Source organism: Phasianus colchicus, chromosome 2, assembly GCF_987193195.1.
Source record: "Phasianus colchicus chromosome 2, bPhaCol1.hap1.1, whole genome shotgun sequence".
NCBI lineage: Eukaryota > Metazoa > Chordata > Aves > Galliformes > Phasianidae > Phasianus > Phasianus colchicus.
Genome location: NC_143437.1, coordinates 10,064,981 through 10,085,119, shown reverse-complemented (window position 1 = coordinate 10,085,119; position 20,139 = coordinate 10,064,981). Strand labels below are relative to the sequence as shown.

At 42.2% G+C, this 20,139-nt stretch overlaps 1 protein-coding gene across 6 annotated transcripts in view; it reads left to right on the top strand.

Moving 5' to 3' along the window:
* The first annotated feature begins 131 nt into the window (after window positions 1-131).
* LOC116228122 (calpain-14) overlaps window positions 132-20,139 on the top strand; it is a 30,740-nt gene continuing 10,732 nt past the window's right edge. For 2 of the 6 annotated variants that reach the window (XR_016463918.1, XM_090134750.1), the window contains exons 1-12: window positions 132-1,242; window positions 3,675-7,764; window positions 10,131-10,200; window positions 11,117-11,235; window positions 11,831-11,967; window positions 13,146-13,320; window positions 14,024-14,089; window positions 15,362-15,447; window positions 16,679-16,753; window positions 17,394-17,557; window positions 18,267-18,430; window positions 18,749-18,760. Coding sequence is in view for 5 of the 6 variants with exons in the window: in XM_090134750.1 (XP_089990876.1) it covers window positions 7,534-7,764; window positions 10,131-10,200; window positions 11,117-11,235; window positions 11,831-11,967; window positions 13,146-13,320; window positions 14,024-14,089; window positions 15,362-15,447; window positions 16,679-16,753; window positions 17,394-17,557; window positions 18,267-18,430; window positions 18,749-18,760 (1,299 nt within the window). In the remaining variant the exon portion in view is untranslated. Of the gene's footprint in view, window positions 1,243-1,864; window positions 7,765-10,130; window positions 10,201-11,116; window positions 11,236-11,830; window positions 11,968-13,145; window positions 13,321-14,023; window positions 14,090-15,361; window positions 15,448-16,678; window positions 16,754-17,393; window positions 17,558-18,266; window positions 18,431-18,748; window positions 18,761-20,139 lie in introns of those variants that run through there. The other 4 variants (XM_090134754.1, XM_090134753.1, XM_090134752.1 and 1 more) reach the window with 4 other exon arrangements.

Sequence of the window (20,139 nt, the reverse complement as noted above, 5' to 3'; positions counted from 1 at the left end):
CAGCTCTGCACCAGAGCAGCTTCCTCAGTGGGAGGCTTGGTGATGAGGCACGGAGCTCACCGGGGTGGCTCGGCTGCGAGTCACGTTCAGTCACTGCTATCTGAGCACAGCAGCTTGTGCCTGGAGTGATTTACTGCTTAACTTGGTCGTTGGCTGTGCTTTTATTCCTTCCGCAGTTTGGGCAGCAGGAGGGATGGAGAGCAGGGGTTGGCAGTGCCCATCTATGGCCAGGCCTGCCTGCAATGCCACCCTGCCGGTCTGCTGACTGCAGCTGAGTGGCTCGGACCGAGCGTTTCCTTAAGTGTCGCTAAACAGCTTTTTCCTTTGACTTTCTTCACCAAGAAATGTGGCAAGAAGCAGTCTTGGAAGAGGTCCCGTTGTGTCGTGGGTGCCTGCCCTTTCCCAGCTGTCCGCGTCCAGCACTATTTCAGGCTGGAGAAGTTAGATTTGTTGCAGAAGGAGATGCAGTGAAAGCAGTTGATTTTCACAGAGGAAGACCGAGGTGCACGTGGTCCCGTGTGCCTGGATCTTACTGTTGAATGAGAACAAAGAATAATAAAGTTGTTTGCACTGAATGTGTTTTGCCTTTGTTGGCAGCCAGGGACTCTCCTGGGAACGCACTGGAGGATTTGGGGATCGTTTTCTATGTATTTGACTGTGGATGAATTTTCCTGATTCTACAATTGGGTGTGTTTGCACAGACAGCTTTTCCATGCAGCCTGACCAAGAGGTGGAAGCAATGAGTCCAGGGACAGGCTTTGTTTTTCTGGAAGGAAATAACAAGTTGACTGTATGTTCTGAAAGTCAGGCTCCCCTACTTTGCTGCCAATGCCTAAAGCTGGTCTGAAATGGGAACTGATGTTTTTAAACCTTTTTAAGATTCATTTCCCTTGTTGCTTTAGTTCTTATAAATAGAGTGAGATTTTGGCTCTAGGAATTAATTATTTCCAGTAAATATTCCTGAAAAAAGAAGGACCCTGTAGAAATCAACAAAGTTTGGCAAGAATTCCTTGTTTTGTAAGAAAAACTCGCTTTCATCTTCTAGATAGCTCTCCATTTAAGGACTGCGCTCCTCAGAGGCCATTCTGGTATTTCTCTGGCTATATATGGAGCCTGCTACTCCTCAGTGGTTCCTTGTGATAGTCTCAGGGCTGAGTAAAGGTCAGGCCAGGAAGTCTTTGATGGCAAATCTCCCCAGACCACCTTGATACCCTTCCTGAGTGCCACAAATGGGAGAGAAACGTGAGTAAGCCTTGTGTTGTGCAACTTCTGGGAACTAGTTGCTGCAGGTACAGCAGAAGCACCATTGTTCCACATCTACAAGATGAAGATAAATATTAATGATTAAGCTGCGTTTATTATAAGTATTTATGCCAAAAGGCCAAAAAACATCCTCACAGTCTCTGAAGACAGTCCTTTCCATTTGCATTCATTATTGTCATGGCAGATTGTACCAAACTTCACAGTTTTTATAGACTTTCTTTAGGTGACTCACACAAGTTGCACAATTTTATTTGCTTTTTTGGTCTGTTTTCTTGGCTGATTCTCTCAGAGAGGCTGACTTCCTCAGGGGCTCTCCTTACCTTAGATGTGTAGAGCTTGTCAAAAACAATGGAAAGTAAAATTAGGAAAGGAAGTTTAGAGTACAGTCAGTTTTTATATCTTCTTTTCCTGGTTTCAAACTGAAAATTTTGATTTGTTTTCTTTATTTATTCTTTTTTATTTCTTAAACAGACTTGTTTTAATGTAGAGTTTTCTGTTGGACAGATTGGTCTCACAATGCAGAGTTGTTTTTTTTTAATTCCACATATATATGCTTAAAAATTTTGAAAGCAGAAAAAGAACTAAAGCAATGAATTTTTTAGGTTTTTTTTTTTTTTTTTTTCCCAGACAATGTTTTTTTCCTATAAAAAGTCTCTGCTGGAAGAAGAGCTGTTTTTTGTTTAAAGTCCCTGAGCATTTCAAACCCAAACTCACTCATTTTAATGTCCTGCACATTAAATGCTGTACTGCAGTGCTCAAGATGTGCTGGTACTGATGGGACATTCTGCTGGTGTCCTCTGTTCATGAATTTGTCTTCCTCTCTCTATATAGAAAGATTAAACTTCCATTGGTTTTCAGTTTCAGTTGCTGGTGACATGTGAACCGAACTGGGTGTTCTCCTTTTCCAACAGAGAGACTTTGCTAGAGATGATGCTGCTGGAAGTGAATGGGACTAGACTCCAGTCACGTTGTGTTTGTCTTCAAAACGAAACCTAATGTGTGGGGGCAAAATACGGTGCTGTGTAACTGAAACTTGCTTCACATGAAATCATTACTGTGATGTGTGTTTGCTTATCGCCCCGCCTTAGACTAGACAGGTTTGCTTCCTGTGAAAATCATCTGGGAATGGAGAGATGGGCAAATCTCCGTGTTTGAAAGGAGGTTGTGACTCAGTCAGCGCTGTGAAACTTTTGACAGTCTGAAGAAGGTTATGAGAACGGTGTAGTTCAGTAAAATTCACTTCCTGCCAGGGCAGTTGTTGTCACTGTTTGTTTATCACCAAGTCTGAAAGCCAAAAAGCAGTGTCAAAAGTTCAGTTGATTATGGGTGCAAGAGTGAGTAGCAGAGTTTGTGTGAAAGGCACAAGGGGAGATGGATGTGCAGCAGCCTAGAATTAAACCAAAACCACTAAAATTTGGTAAGGGAAGGAGACTTTTCTCTGGTTCAGCATGATCAGATTTCTCAACTGCCTCTTGCTGTCATGTGGCCTTGGTATTGTCTCCAGGGTGGTCTGTCCCTTTCCTACTCATTGCTTTGTCTTTAGAGCCGAGAAAGCTGCTGCTTTCCTTTCCTACCCTCACTGCTCTCCATGAGAAATACTTCTCATGATGTTTTTCCTGCTGTTGTTCTCAAATGGATGGGTACACCTATGCTGTCTTTTGTCCTGCCCAGTACAAACAACTTTTATTCCCTCATTGCTTGGCGTGGAACCAAGTGCTTGGTACCCAGAAGTGCCACCAGAAATGGGAAATACGGGCTTGGATAATGTATGTTAATGGGAAGCATCCTTGCTTCAAGATGGTTCACTCTTTACCAGATGTAAAGCAAAGAAAGCGTTGTAGGCTACTAAGGGACCTGATCAATATGATACCTGTAATAGTGCCAGAATGAAAAATCCCAAGCCCTTCTCCATACGTAGCCGTCCTTACAGTGCAGAATCTTGGAGATTTCTCATATTCTCTTCGATGGTTTTGACTGACTCTGCCATAGGACATACAGTTTATTTGAACTTACATGTATATTCTTTATAGAAATTGTTCTGATTTGGTGATGGATTAAGTGGAGAGGTGCTCATGGCCCCAGCTGTTCTGAGAGTATGTATTTTTTAAGGGTATTTCCTTTCTGAACATTTCCCTACCTGAGCAGAAATTACGTTTAAATGTATTCAGACACGGTTGAATGCATCCTCCTGTTCTGCTTTGCCAGTGATGCATGGAGTGTTGCAGAGTTTTGTGCTTTGAATAATCAAACAGCATACTAAACAAGGAAGCTGCCTTCTACTTGAAGGGATGAGTCAAACATTAGATGGACTGACCTTTTATTTTATGTCTTATGTGAGATATTTTACACTAGGGTTCTCAGAAATGTTCTGGCATTACTCAATTTGTTTTTTTCCCCGCCTTCTTCTGCAGTGCTTGTTGGATGAGTACTAGCCCTCGGTGTTACGTAGGCAAGGCATATATATATACACACATGCACACAAATGTTCGGAAGTAAGGATAGCATATATGCCGTTTATGAGCAGAGTTCATCACTGCCAGAGGAACAATTATCCTTTGCTGTGAGGACACACCTGGAGAAGGTAGGACATTAAATGCCAAGTGCTACATCTAGAGCTTTGGTGCTAGCATTATTAACCAGTATCCATGTGGGTGGCACAGAGTTAGGATGTCCCAAAGGGTTGAAAGGAGTAGAACTCTGTCAGCACTTGCCAGAGGCATGCTGCTGAGAGGAAGCTGTCCTCTAGGATCAAAAGAGTGTATTAGTTACATGATGCCGCTAGCCACGCTGAACAGCAGCTGCTGCTGTACTTTTCTATGGAAGTGTTAAAGGCAAAAGCAGAAAGTCTGTGTCAGCAAACATGAGAATAATGGGTGTGATATAAAGCAACTAGATGAGCTGGGTCAGCTGCTCTGCATGTCACAGTTCCAAAGCTCCCTGGAAGCATGGTTGGGAACACAGGCTGGTGTTGCAGCAAACCAAAATTTTGTTCACCTTTCTGCTCTCAGCTTTGCTGTTTACAGAAGATTTTGCTGATATTTGGCCACAGAAGTTAAAAGTTTCTTCTGAGATTCAGCTAAAGTTGTGGGCGGTCAGGATCTCTGATAGTTAGGATGATTATGAATATGGATGTTGTAACCTTAAGTGCTAAAGGACAGATCCCAAGAAAATGGGAAATTCGTGCTTCCACTGCTTTTACAGAGCTTGGACAATCTTCAGAGTAAAGAATATATCTTTTAAATTCTCAGCCAGAGTCTTTAAAAAAAGTGTTTTTTCAGGGAGGTATTGGCTGAAGCTCTGAGTGCCGTCCAGGCATATTCCCTATAGGCTTATTGTTAACTTCAGTGGGAGACTCTGGGGCAAGTTCCCTGCATGGCCTTGAAAATTTCAGTGCCAGAAGATGTTCGTGACCTTTTGGGCCAAGAATCTAAGCACTGGAAATTCAGGGCAAGGCTCTCCACCTAACAGTACTTTCATTTATTTTGTGAGAAAACACACGTACGTACTTCTTTTCAGGATATTGTTGTTTGCTAAAGCACCCCCAGAAAAACAGGAGTCAGCATTGAGTTTTTATTTCTGAAATACACTTCGGTGTTTAATTAAAGACTCGAGCTTGTACCTGCAAGTGCAGTTTTCGTAATGTATGTTAAGAGACTAACAAACATTAACAGTGCCCAATACAGTCACTTGTTCATTTTGACTGTTTATTTGTCTACTTAAAGTTCTGTTGTATTACAAGAATGGCTGTAAAAGATGTCCTGGCATCATTTGTTCTGCTCACCCTAAAATGTACTATTTTGCATGCAAACATTTGTTTTATTCCACGCAGGAGTAGCTCCATATAGATACTAGCTCATGAAATCAGGAGAGCTGGACAATGTTGTCCAAGATTAATCCTCTCTTAGGGAAAGAGGCTCTCGGGGAATCCTTTGATGGTCCAGTTACTTGTACTGAAAGTGAAGAATTTTCTGCAGCTTCTTCAGATTTTTATTTTAAGATTGAGGAACCAGACCACTTCATGGCATCTAACATGATGAGCAGGAGAGCACAGGATGCTAATTTAGTGGAAAGAGGTACATCAGATGGCAAATATGCTGACAAGGGTAACGTGCAAAGAATAGAGGATCAAATCCATCCAGCCTGCACGTTCACAACTTCCATCTACAGCTTTTAACCTGTCTGCTATGCTTGGCTCCTTTCCACTAGAAATCATAATGACTGGAAGAGACGTGCACAGACTACTCTCCATCCATACCAAAAGACACGGTGGGACGCACTGATTGCTGACAGTCTAGTTCAGTAACATTGCTGAGTGGAGTACAGGTGATGTATTGTCATATACAGCTGTGTCTGGCTCCTGCTCATACACAGGACTGAGGTCAAACAGCAGGCAGAAGGTGGAACAAGATTTCCAGGTAATTTGGGAAAGAGTTTAAAACAATACAGCTACAGGTAGGGTCAGATGGGAGGTTTTCAAACTGCCCCACCAACTCACAACAGTGTTACAAGTATGGCTGCTGACTGGCTGCTGACTCAGCTTCTTGGGAATAAGGCTGTGTATTCAGGAGATTTAAACCTCCAGTTTTGAAAGCACTTTCTTTTTCATACTGTTTTTTAGTTTCAAAGCCTATTGAAAAGGTTTGGTTGTTTTTAAAATAAAAATCAGACAGGTGTGAACAGGTGAAAGGGTTATAATGATTTGATCAAGTATTAAGGAAGTTCAGCACATGCAATAATCAGTTCTCAGATATTTGCTTTTCACCATAGCTCTGAGTATTTCAATTGCTCACCAGTTCTTCTCCTGCGGAGCAGCGAAATGAGAATTTCTGCTTCATACATGAATACTGAACACAATTGTGTCTCCAAACCATTTTCTGCATTAAATCTGTGTCTCTGTCCATTGTTCATATTCTTGTAGTGAAGGTCAGTGACTGCAAAAAAGACAAGGTTTGTAGGGAGAGCCAATATTTTTCATCTGGAGAAAAAGTAGAGAAGTTGTTAGGCACTTACATCCTAGGTTTGAAATGTACCATGATAATGTCCAGTGGGAAATTGTATTTTTGTTTCCAAGGCTATCGTTTGAAGATTTTTCTTTCATTTGCCCTTGAGAAGCAAGCCTTGTAGATCAATTGTAGAGCAGTTTTAAAACAACTAAGGAGGGCTCCGTGCGGGAGGACAGTGTAATCTGTGTTTGTTTGGTTTCTCACAGGGAATGCTGATGACCTACAACTTTAATGAGAGTAACAATCAATGGTTCCTAATTGAGATCAGTTTCCTAGTGTGCCTGAGGCAGTGACTTGCAGTCTCAGAAGGGAAGGCTTCCAAATACTGTCATTTCAGCATGGGAACCATTTATTGAACTTAGTAGCATGATAAACTTTTTCAGTCAACCTTGTTACTGTTTATGGGCATGATCTGTCTTCTGAGTTTCTTAATCATTTTTTTATTTCTCCATGCAAAAGATGCTCACCTTGTAGCAAAAGGTGATGGCTGCTAATATTTAGCATAACTACTGACATACATGTATGAGGCATGAAAAATGGGTTGTGTGATCACTTTTTGCTGTTTTCAGTGGGAGGATGAGAAACATCTGTCTTGAATGTTCCAAGAAAAAAAAAATCTCAGTATGCAGTTTCATGTGTGAATCTGTGGTCATCAGCAAGATGGAATGTGATCTCTTGGGGATGATTGTATCATTTTTCAGAGTGAGGCAAAGAGGGCAATGACTATTGGAGGGTTTTGAGTAATGGCTTTGTAACGCTTAATGCATTCCATGTTTTGTTAGCTTTTGGTTTGTCTTAATGTTTTTCCTGCTTAGGGAGGGGAAATATTCACATGCCAGAATGTCATTCATGTTTTAGCATGTTATGAAAAGACTGTCATTCATGTTCTAGCATGTTATGAAAACACCCTGGAGAGCCTAGAATAGCCTGGAGAGAGACTCAGAATAGCTGTATATAGCTTTTAAGCCCAGGTAAAAGTCAGTTGGTAACTCATTTTGACATAAATTTGCAGAATGTAAAGCCTTGAAAACACAGTGACAGATATCAGATTAGAATCAGAGGTGGGTCCACTCCTCCTGTGAGTGCCGTCCCCCTCTGCTGGTTAAAGAAAAACGTTAAAAGCTGAGATTCAATTTAGTTTTTACATTTATTTTAATGATCCAGAACTCTTCTGGAGAAGACATACCTCATCCCAATATACAAGGAATTTCTAACAGGACTGGGCAGGGCAAGATCCCTGTAAGCTCCTCAGAGGAAGAATATCGCCATGCCTTTGTTGCCATGCCTGAAAAAAAAGAAGCCACTTGGGTCTTTGGGAAAGAGTATCTTTCAAAAACACAACCCACCTGTCCAGCAGAACTACCAGGCCTTGCTGGAGACGTGCTTGAGGAATAAACAACTGTTCACTGATGAGAGTTTCCCTGCTGACATCAGCTCTATTGGAACGGGAGCAATAGTGAAGAAACTCCCCCGAAATGTACAGTGGAAGAGGCCACATGTAAGTGATTTTTAGTGAATATTCTCATGTAAGAGAGTGATTAGAGTTCATAGACAGCAAGTAGCGATAACATCAAGTGGACTTACTCCTAGACTTTGTGTGCCTTAATGCCTTCAGAAGTGATACTTACTGTAGCAGCTGTCATGTCAGAAGCTTGTGTACATATAGTTTCATAATTGCCTTTAAAGCATTTATTGCCAGAAATCATAACCAACTTTATTCAGTTTATATCCAATAACACTTAGAACAGGCAGAGAAAGCAAATGAAGGGGGTGAGTGGAAGCTAGTGCCCTTGAAACAAGTAGCATGCTGGCAGATGTGATGATTCTGTGGGGATTCTGTGATGTCAGTTCTCGTGGTGACAGCCTCTCTCCCCAGAATTGAGAATCTTAATGTTCTAGAAGATTTCTGAATTTTCAGACCATTCCTAGCCTTTGGCCCCCATCCCATGGACCACATACTATTGTGATGCTGAAAGCTGTTACTTTCCTGGACAGTGGCAGGTGCCTTATCTTCTTGCTGGTCTGTGCTTTTTTTTTGCTTTTTTTTTTCTCTTTTCTTAACTGTTTAGTCTATTCTCTACTGTATTTGTGCTCAAGGTTGAGCTTCTGCCATGACTGCTAACTGATCATCAGTGGGTTGTTTTCAGTTCTGAAGCATTTTATTTGTGCTCGTATTTCCAAGGTCCTTGCTGCTTGCTACCCCACGCTTAAATGGAATGAACAAGACTCCTGGGACCAAGCTGTGATCCCAGAGCAAGTTCCCATAACAAATTGATAGCAAGTCTTGCTGGCCAAGACGGGGTTCTGGCACAGTTAGAGAAGGCCTGTTAGCTCTTTTGCTAGCAGTGACAATTCTGTTCTTACTGAGTCATCGAGGAGCACATTGATACTCTGATCTTCCTAAAAGCAGTCATCTGGGAGATTCAGTCCCACAGACTCCTTACCTGCAGGTAATAGCACATAGCGTCTCCTAGTGAAGTTATTTTCTAGCCATCAGATTTTGTTAAATTTAACCAATTTCTTAGAAGAGCCACGTTTCTGCAAAACTCAAGAAAATCAGCAGGAAAGTAGAGGCACTTCTCAAAAACAAGCAGGAGGCCTTGGAAATAGCAGCCCTGCTTCTAGGGGTTTCATACGTAATTCCATCGCACAGGTAGTCTGTATTGTCAGGATCTGGCAGAGCACAAATGCCATGCTTAGGGGCCTGAGCTGGACTCTGAGAATGAGACAGCTCTATCAGCATAGATGCATTTGAAAGGGAAAGTGATACAAGTCCTGGTCTCTACAAAGCTCTTCAGGTCTGTAATTTCTCTCCACTTCAGCGGAATGGCACTGAAACTTCATCTTTCTCTCAGTCCACACTAAAGCTACTCCAAAGCTTCCTGAAGAAGGTTGCCATTTGCTCTGATGCCAAACTTAGCTCAACAAAGACTCTCTGAGGAAGGATGCTGTGTATTCTTCAGTCCCTTGGCTGCAGAAGAAATGCTAAGATTGTGCCTTCAGTCTTGTAGCTTGCTGTATCTATGCCTGATGGCCTGCAAAATTATGAACATCCAAATTCACCACGGATGGGAGCTGATGTCTAATTACTGTAACAGCCTTTTCAGGATTTGCCTTTTCTCTGCTACTGCCTGAAGGGATAGCCAACAGTGTGAAAATAAACCTCAGCAATTTGTGGGTCATAAGAGTGAAACAAAAGTTTGGCACTTAAGTTATTGAGTTATGCCCCGAAGCATTCGTGAGAAGAAAAGAGTAACAGCATAATTTCTTTCTGGATGGTTAGTCAAGAATCATGTTCTTGTCACATCACCAGAAACTTCTTTAGCAGATATTAGTTAGTCTGTAGCTTGATTGTCAGTCAAATCATGGTGACATTAGCTATGTTAGCTGAAAGTTTAACAGTTCTGCTCTGCCACTGTAGCCTCTTTTGCTGAAACTTGTCAGCAGTTATAGAGGAGGTGGGCTGGCAGGTCTGAAGAGTTGTCTCCTCAAAGAGATATTTGTGAATAACCATACTGATGAGTCTGAGCAGTGCTAGTTTATCTCTGGGACTGCATTTCGTGTAGGCAAAATTTGGTATGCCTAGGCTTGTGTCAGAGTAGCCTGGGTACCTGACAACACTGGCATTACATCTGAACTAGAATAATGTCTTCTTGGAGAAAGCTACTTTAATTATTCTGAAATCAGGCCGAGGGAGTTTTTGTCATATATCCATGAGTTTTTTACATTCCAAATGATGAACTCACTGCATCTCTGATCTCATGAGATTGCAGCTTTGCAGGCAAAGTTCTTGACTTCAAGCTAAAATAGCTCATGTTAGTAACTTGGCTGTCCTCCTCTTCTCTTTGGCTATGTGCTTCCCAGGCTTTGCACAGAACTCCAGTATTTTATGCTGCGAACAGAAAGCAACTTGACCTCTGCCAAGGATTAGTGGGTAAGGAAAAATTCCTTTGTATAACTATATAAGTGGCTTTATACAAAATAACATTTTATATGGGATTTTGACTGAGTCAAATTGAGATAGAATAGGTGTACATGCCTATGTTGCTTCACTTAGCATGGTGTGGTTTAAGCAATTGTTAAGGTGGGACAGGCTCAGTAAAAACCTGGAAAGGGTCAGGGTGGAATTTCAAGCGTGACAGTTGTCTCCACAAGCTGAAATTGCTGCTCTCTGTGTTGCTTTTGTGCCTGCTGCTGTTGCAGTGAGAAGTTACTGTGTGCACTTAGTGGTCTTTAGTGGTGCTGCTTGACAACTGAGCAGAGACCACAGAAGCAGGAAAATCTGAGACTTCTGCTATCTTCATACCTAAGTGCCGGAGAGAATGCATTCTCTTCTCAGCTTTGAAGTTGAAAAAATCATTTTTATACCATGTTACCTGAGGTAGAAGGGTATATTAGCATCTGCAAAACAGGAAATTAATTTTTATTAAGTGCCATAAGCCCTTAAACACAAGGTACAACTTTGCCTGGGAGATCCACTGGAAATAATTTTCCTCTTCTGAAAAAGTTAGTATTTTCAAAGAAAAAGGGAAAGGTTTTGTAATAGTGTGTTTGTACAAAAATGTGTAATGCCAGTAAAAAACAGAATGTTTACACTGACAGCTATTTCTTGTTAAATTTGTCATTGGACCAAACAATATCTAAAGGAAAAGATCATGGGAGAACAATTATCAAACAATCACGGTTTAGTTAAATGAAGCACTTGTCTGGCCTAATTTTCTGTGTATTGTTTGTTATAATTTTAAAGACATTAGCACAACAGCTCTTCTAGGATCTTCATGGAGCTCCTGAATTTGGCTGATAGGTCTTGCTTTTCAGCCAACCACATGTGTCCGTTTGTCTTGGTGCAGGGAACTGCTGGTTCCTGGCTGCTCTGCAAGCCCTAACATTCCACCAGGACATCTTAGCTGCAGTCGTGCCACAAAACCAGAGCTTTGAGAGGAAATATGCTGGCATTTTCCACTTCCGGGTATGTTTGATCCACAGGAGCGAGGGAGGTCTTCAGAAATCCCCTGTCATGTTTTATGTCAAATCCTTGGATAATTTCTACAAGGTTTCCCTTGACCAAGGGCAAGCGGCCAGGGGGTATCCTGGCCTGGAAGGCAGCCCATCACTACTTCCGCAGAGTAATGCAGGAAGGGGGTGAACCTGTCTGGGAATATGCCTCGGTTTGTCCCTTCTCCCCAGCTGGGCCCTATCCAATATTTTAATCAAGACATATGTCTTAACACAGCAGCAGCAGTCATAAAGGCCCTGAGTTTTCACTCTGCTCTTGCTGCAGCTCTGCCACCCTGCAATTGGGAACGCCTTCCCCCAAAGCTCAACTGTTCCTCATTTCCCTATTTAATCCCTCCTTTACACCTGACACACTGTTTTCTCCTTTGTCTGGGTAAGGCTGATGAGTTGAAATCTTTGGATGAGTCAGCACCTCCCACTGAGCTAGTACAGTCCGTAACCCAAGGCAGCTCATCCTGAGCCCGCAGCTAAGCAATCCTGCCTTTGCCCTTGCTTTAAAGGGAGGATCCTTCTGAGGAAAATATCAGTTCATTCCTTTCCCCTGACAGTTCTGGCACTTTGGTGAATGGGTTGACGTGGTGGTTGATGATCGCCTGCTTGTGAACGAGGCGGGGGAGCTGGTCTTTGTTTCTTCAGTCTATAAGAATGTGTTCTGGGGAGCCCTTTTGGAGAAGGCGTATGCTAAGTAAGTGACTCATTCTAAGTTATTAAAATAGTCTCTCTGAAACACGTTGGCTTGTGCCTGTGCAGTTTGTACTTGTTTATAAATGCATCTCCTAGGCCTTGCCACATTTGGAGTGTGGTAAATGGTTCTCATCTCTATTTTTAAAGAGTAAAATCTCCCATTGCAGTAGCTCCTGCCAATTCAGGCCCTTGAGTATAAATCCAAAGGTTTAGGATATGAAATGAAAACAAACGTATTCTAGGGGATTATTCCTTAAGTGGTTTCCTTATATGGTTGGCCAAGGTGATAGCTTAGTGGGTTGGCCAAGGTGATAGCTTCTTTGCAAACACTGCAGAGGAATGGAAGGCCAAAGGTAGAGATTTTCAAAGGTGAATGATTGCTGATGCTCCTCTTGGTCTATTACCAATTTGAGAAACCTCCAAGGAGTTTCATTTTGGGAGTCTGTTGATGAGTTCTACTTTGGTCTTGATAGAAGTTCCTGCTCTGAGATATTACAAAGCCCACAGCTTGTTAAAGCATTCAACAAGTCACATGACATACTGAAAATATTGGCTTCTCTCTTTGGGTTGTTTTGTCTAGGGTGGTTTGTTGGGACTAAGAAGAAGGCAACAAGTCATAACTGATGAGGTTTGTTATTCTTGGGTTAAAATAATCTGAGCTGGGAAAAATAAGCAGAGCAGGAAAAAATCTAGCTAGTACTGGGAAAAAGATCATCCAGAAGGAGAGAAAGCTCAGCTATATTCATTTGGTGGTAGCACTAGAACAAAAAGAGAAAGTTATTCTTCAGTAGTGAAGAAAATCAGATTGGAGGCTGAACTGTTAAGGAGTATCAGATATGGTACAGTGTTTGGTGAGATATTCAGGCAAAATTTGCTAAGGCAGAGTTATCAAAAAAGCAGTGATGAGCATGTTCTTGGTACTGCTTAGTGAGGAGATCAGTAATGAGTGAAGCAGTTTTTTTCAGCCTATGGCCAGTCTTGGACACAATGTGCTAGATTCTCTTCTTTCTACATGCCAAATATTTTCCTAACATTAAACGTGAATTATAGCATACTTAAAAAAAAAAAAAAAAAAAAAAAAGTTGATGCCCCTTATTATATGCTTTCATTGGCACGTACTTCTCAACCTATTGTCTGTGGCTATAAATCCAAGAGTATACTCATGTCTTTTTTTGCTAGACTTTATGGCTCCTATGAAGATCTACAGATTGGGCAAGTTTCAGAAGCCTTGGTGGATTTCACAGGTGGTGTTAATATAAGGATCCAGCTTCCAGCAGCTCCTCCTGATCTGTGGGATATCCTGACAAGAGCAACCTACAGCAGATCTCTCATGTGCTGTCAGACACAGTTAGGGGTGAGACTAATGGTTTCACAGCTACAAGTCTTTCCAGTCAAGTTTTCCTTTGCTCAGCTAGAAGCTGTGATTCCTAGAAAGAAAGCTGACACATATGACTTGCTGTAAAAATCATGTTCTTAAGCTTAAAGATTGCACATGGATTTCTTCCCCCCTGCTGCTCTTCAGCTCCCTTTTGTGTTTGGGATCTTCCCTATTGTGCTTTATCTATCAAAAAGTCTCTATTGAATAAGGACCTGGCATTTTTCAATTTTTATTAAACAACTATTCCATTTTTACAGATGGTGACTCTCAAAAGCAAACGGAGAATGGTTTGAAAGGGGAAAAAAAAAATTGAGCTCCTAATAGCCACATTTTTCCTAACAGCCATACTTTGCTGTATGTTTGGAATTGGGAGTGATTACCCAAGTTCCCTCATAAATTGTGGATCATTGGCTAGATCCACAGTTCACTCTCACTTCTAAAAAGTCCAAGTTAGGTTTTCATTTCATTAGAACACTAGGGTTTTCCAACAGCTGAAGTATTAGCATGAGGTTTGGGAGCCACAATTTGAACTCATGTTCTAAACTACAACCCTCTCCATTTGCTTTTGAGAGTCACTGCTTGCACAGGCGTATGTTTCTGGTATTGGTATAAGCCTGCTGTGTAGGTAGGTTTGAAATAAAAGGCTTATTTTCCTTTTGTTTCTCTTCCCTGTATACAGGCAGCAAAGGTCTTGAAGAATGGACTTGTTGCTGGCCATGCTTACACAGTAACTGGTATTAGAAAGGTAAGAATAGCCCTACTATCCTGGGTCAAGATTTCTTTGGATTTCAGAATTTTTATTGCAAACTTAGGTTAAGCCCTCCATCATGGCAGCTGTGATATCTTCTTAATATTTTCTCTTAGTCTAAGGTTAAAAGAGATGGGACTTGGTAAAGATTCACTTTCAAGTATGTCTGGTTTAGTATGTGACTTTCACAGTGGTCATAGATCAGCATATCTTTAAGAGTGGGAATGAGTCATAGGGCATCACTTACAAACAGCATTTCTGTATGCTGGGAGGATGAGCTGAAGCCTCAGAGTAAAAAGCCTTCTTCTGCAGTCAGAACAGGACCCATAGAGAAGAAAAGGTAATTGAATACAAGGGTCAAAACATGATAAACTGGAAAAGGAGACGTGCCTGAGGGAAGGCAACCAAACAGAGCTCCTGTACAGAGTAGCAGATGGACCCCACTGATTTGTATAAGTGTCTTCGGGGATGCCCTAAAGATATCTGCCTAATGGAATTCGACAGTAAAATAATAGATCCTAAGGAATCCAGCACAAGCTTTCTCCTGCTGGATTCATGGCAGACTCCTCTTGTCCAGCTTCAAAAACAGATTGGCAAGGATTTTCTGAGACTTCAGACAGTGGTATGGATATGGGGGAAAGCAGTGTTTAGCATTTCTTCAATAGGTGCTTGGAAAGCTGGAAGAAATGTTATGAGCTGGATGCTGCATGCCTATGTCTCCCAGATAGAGCAGGAAGGTTTTAAGTACAAGCCTTATTGATGTTTGATGTTTGATGTGTCTGTCAGTTTGGCTAGCTGTGCTCGTGGGATGAAGGGACAGGCAGGAGTTAGAGACCAGCTGAGCTTGTTGGTCTGATCTGAAGTCTCCATTCTGCTGTACACTGCCCACGTAACTCCTAGCAAACCTGCCTCCGTCTTCTCCCACCACAGCATTTAAGTTCAAGAGGCAGTGCTCCATATGGCCACCACATAGGCATAATCTCCCATTGCACTGTGATAGGATTTAGCTTCACAGTAGTAGAGTTCTGCTTCCATGAAACCACAAAATGAACAGATGTTGGAAAGGAGGATTGAGCCTCCAAGTTAGGAATCTGTGAGGTCTCTGGTTTCACTTAGAAAAGGTAAGATAAAGCATCTTAATTTCTTCATGCTTGCATTCAGAGATGTATGTTTGTAGTTTTTATTATCATGCTTGTTAGCATCTGTGATATGAAAAAGATGACAACTGCTGAGATGTTGGCAAGCATAGTGTTATTGTATGTTCTGCAGGTGACCTGCCAATATGGACCAGAAAACCTAGTGAGACTGAGAAATCCATGGGGGAAAATTGAATGGAACGGAGACTGGAGTGACAGGTGGGTTTGAAAAATGGAAGGTTCGATGCTCAATGTGAGGGAAAGTTTCTTAGAGGAAGGATGCTGCCATCTTCAGACTCAAATTAGGAGCTTTAAGGTATGTAGCTGTTGCTTGCCCAGGCTCTCTGGTTTCAAAACAACGATTTGGGAGATTTATGTTTCTCCAACAGTCAGTGCTTGTGTAGATGGCCTCACTTCACACATGCAGCTTCAATAAGACTTGATTCTGCTTTTCAATTCTTTGAAGTGCCAGAGGAAACATACTTGGAAATCAGATGCTGTGTGTGTTGTTTTGATCTAGACGGCATGTAAAGTGACAGATTATAGCTTAACAATTCAGGAGGCTTTAAACAGGATATTTAAGGGACACTCAGCCCTTTATCACAAGTGAGACCAGGCCAAGACCTCCATGTGCTGTGAAGTGTTGGAGTTGGGTGACTGAAGGAGTCCTTCATCCTGGCTGCTTGGGGAAGCATGTAACTATTGAGGCAAATGGGCCATATATTTAATCTGCCTTGACTTTTTTGATGTGAAGGACAGTGGTTTATATTCCAGACCATAAGCAACTGTAGATTTCTAGCCCGATTCTCTATGAATGAGAGTGTGTTCCTTCTGTCCCAACTTCTTTTTTTTTTCATTTGCTGCACAGGCCCCATTTGCTGAGGCTTGGGGATGGGGAAGGGGGAGATGAGCACAGAGAGGTGTTGGGAATATGAGTGACTTTCACCTTGTCTGCGGAGCAGTACTTTCTCTGCATGTCTGCCACATAATGACAACATAACAGCTGTTGCTGGTATGAGAGTATAATGAACAGCATACCATAGGCTTGCCTTTTAAATTACTCCCAGCTGTCTTTTTTGCTGTCCCTTTCATTTGTTATGCCAAGCACTCTTCCTATTATGTCTCTTTTGACAGAAAATTAATCAGCAACACAGGTCTAGATATTTTTATCTTAACTATTAGGAATCTGTGTGTGCAAGTGAATGGGCCAGCTGATGGAAGTGGAGCCCTTCTACTGGAGAGAACTGGAGCTGTTTAGCTATCTCATACCCTGCATACTTGTGCAGAGTCTGAAATGGCTAAAATCAGGGGGGGCCTGTGTTCAGCAAGGGTTAAACATGGAGATCTGTGGGGACAAGGGTTTTGGCATCCTTTTATAGAGGAGACCTATGTTTTCTGTATTGAATTTCAGGCTGCATTTGCTTAGTCACTCCATACTTTTTGCCCTCAGCTCTTACAAGTGGGAGTTGCTGAGCCCAAAGGAGAAAATTTTGCTGAGGAAAAAGAAGGAAGATGGAGAGTTCTGGTAACAGCTCTGTCTTGCCTATCCTCTCTCTGATGGTAGCTCTGGGGCTGTGTCTGCAGACAAAGCAGTACTTTGTTTTCTCCTTATGCCAGCTAATTTATGGTATATGTGACCTGTTTTCTAGCAGACCTGGCTTGCTTGCTCTCCATCTCTGCTTGATTATGTGAGAGGCAGTGCTCTTCTTAAAAAAGGCAGGAGTGAGGGAGAAGTGGGGCACTGCCAGATCTCCTAGGGCTGCTGGGAGACACGGCAACTTTCAAGAGCTGTTGTCTTACCTCTTGTTTTTAAGGTAACTTTAAGAAGCTCCTGCTTGTTTTGCTTGTCGTTTCTCTACAGCTTGTGCCACGAGGTGGCAATGTTGTCACTCGTGTAATTTCACTGCGGTCCCTTCGGTGGCAACATTACTTCAATCTCTGCCGCTGTCTTTTGCAGAAACTTGAGTCGTGAGTTTGCTACTGATAGATGCTGCTGTTGGAGCAGATGCTTGCTTCTTTACTACATAATAAAATTTGAGCATTACCATATGTAACACAGAATGGCGTGGCTTTGAAGTTCCCCGCTCCCTTTCCTTTTCTTTTAGTGAGCCATATGGACTAAACTAAACTGCTGACAAGATGTCTTTTGGCACTCTTTTTCCCAGGATGTCTCTGCAAGATTTTAAGATTCATTTTGTAGACGTTGTGATCTGTAAATTAACTCCAGACCTGGTGAGCCAGGAAGATGGGAAAAAGTGGATGTATTCCCTGAAGAATGGGAGATGGGTTAAAGGAAGCACAGCAGGAGGAAGTCTGGGATTCTCCAAGGGTGAGGGGTGCTTAGCACTCTTTTGGGTGCTCTGTGGTATGACTCTTCTTTGTTGACTTGATTATTAGCACCCTTATACTCCTTAACACAAATGTGACAACAGAACGTTCTCTTATTTCTTAACTCACCACAGAAATCACTCACATCAGAAATAAGCAGCAATAAGATCATTGTCTAGTTTCTGCCATCACAGAAGCTGCATTACTTGCAGACATAGGGCAGAAGGCTGGTTATGATATGAAATAAGCTGCAGGAGTCTTAGGATCAGTTGCCAGTCGGCTTCTTCAGAGCATTAGATTTGTCTGTTAAAATTAACTCTTTGGAGATCATGAGGATGCAGTATTTTAAGTAAAGTGATTAGGAGACACAGAGGCTCAGAAGCCTTCTGGAAGCAGGTTAGGTGGGTTCTGAAGTCAGTTATCCCATATATAGTACATGATAGAGAAATAATCATACATTTATAAACAAAATAAATTTTAACAGCAGTTGGGCAGAAATGAAGCTCCTTGTTCTTGAGCTTTCCTTCAGTCTTATAGGGATTTTACCACTAAACTTGTAAATTGCACCCTAAGATCAAATCCCAGTGAATTCTGGAGGCCCAGACAACTTGGGATTCATTCAGTCTGAGCCCAGGCATCAAATGGGAAGCTAGGAATCCAATCTTGAGATGGAAAATAATGTCTAAGTGTTTTTCTTTTTTACTACTTAGGCATGTTTTGGATGAACCCCCAGTACTGGTTGAATATTTTAGCCAGTGAAGACAGTAAGAGAAACCTGGGTTCCTGCAGTGTGGTTATATCCCTGATGCAGAAACACAGCAGCAAACACCGGAACCGAGCTCCTCACCTCTTCATTGGCTTTTCACTCTACAAGGTGTGAAATATAGCAGGTTCCCTATATATCCAGGAATAAATGGCTGTCACTAGGAAGAGTGAGAGCTTCCCCAACCAATTCTCTGGTTATCTGAGGGTCTTGCAGAACTCCCCTCTTACTTTGAATGGAGCTAGAGCTTTTGTTGCTACTATGAGGTTGAAGTTATTGACAGATGACCATGAGGAAAGACTGAGGTTTCTAAGGGCAAAGGCCCCAGCTGCACCTGCATTGCTACTCCCCACCACAGATACAGCCTTGTTGTGTGTGTGACTAAGAGGTCCCTGTCTGATATGTCCTCTATTTCTTTTCTCCTTGCAGGTGGCCCTACAGGTGAGTGCTTTGTCACCACTACTGGATGTTTGCTGAGAGATCTGTTCTGACAGCATTGAAGGTGTTGTGTTTGCCTTTGCTTTTTTAGCTGACAGCTAATGGCAGTATGTTCAAGCTCACTGGGTCATTACAGTAAGTCACTATTAATGCAGAACTATCAACCTACTCTTTTGAAGAGTAGCCATGTCAGGAGGTCTCAGCGATCTTGAAAAGGGTCATTAATTGCTTAGCATCTGCACTAGGTCTTTGAAGGTGTTGAAAGTGGCATCAGTGTTTATTGGATCAGCAGTATCCCTCCCACCATTTTGGGATGTTATTCCAGTCCTTAGCTGTGTTTGAGCTCCTCTCAGAGGAGCTAGTATCACCTTTTTGCTGCTTCCCAGTCTTGAGGCAGGAACTGAGCCTGTGTCCCACGTAGGCCAGGGATCTTGTAGGGTAGCTCAGCTTCCTTCTTGCCTGAGGATGCTCTGGAGCTGACACTGCCGGTGTTTGCTGTTTGTCCTGCTGTATTTCCCGTATTTTCTCTTAAAAGTATCTTTTTTATCTAAGAAAAAGTTCTGGAAGGTAAACTCTGTTGCATGTCCCAGTTTTTAAACAAATCTCAGAGGATTATTCAAAACAGGGAAAGGCTTAGTGTCTTTTATTTTGAAAGGGCACACTTTCCCCTAAATTACTACTCAAAACACCACTTAAGTTATAATTTCTTTGAATTTTGAGCTGGCAAAGGACTAGTTGGGCTACGATCAGAACAGTGCAGTTGTATTCCAAGTTACTCTATTTCCAGCATGGTAATCACAAGGTAAGAATCCACTCCTTTCTGACTTAAATGTTTTGGGCACTCTCAGGGTTACAAGTGAATTAAATTTCCTGGCAGAGGGAGCCTGAGCATAGCCCTAGCATGCTGCTTTGCTGTACCCAGGGGGAGCTGGTGGCAGCCAGGTGTTTAATTTCAAATTTGTAGTGGTTGCCAAGATCAATATAGAGAGACTGCAAACTGAGAGCATCTAAGGACGCTCCAAGGAACATTGTGAATTCTGGAGCACATCTGAAATGCTTGTATACCAGTGGATGCTTCAGTCCTTTCCCAGGGCTATGATATGGTTGATATCAGCAAGACTTGGTGGGCTGAGTCCCACATCTCAAGTGCTGCTCTTCAGTAGGGTAGGCAAGGCAGGAGAGGTGGTGATGTTACTCTGTATGTAAGGGAGAGATCAGGCATACAGCCCATGCATTTCGGGATGACATGGTAGAGAGTCTCTGGGTGAGGATGAAGGGGATGGATGGCAAAGCCACTATCATTGTGGATGTCCACTACTGTACACCCACCCAAGGTGTTCTATTGACAAGTAGGGGAAATCTTGGAATCAATTGCCCTTGTC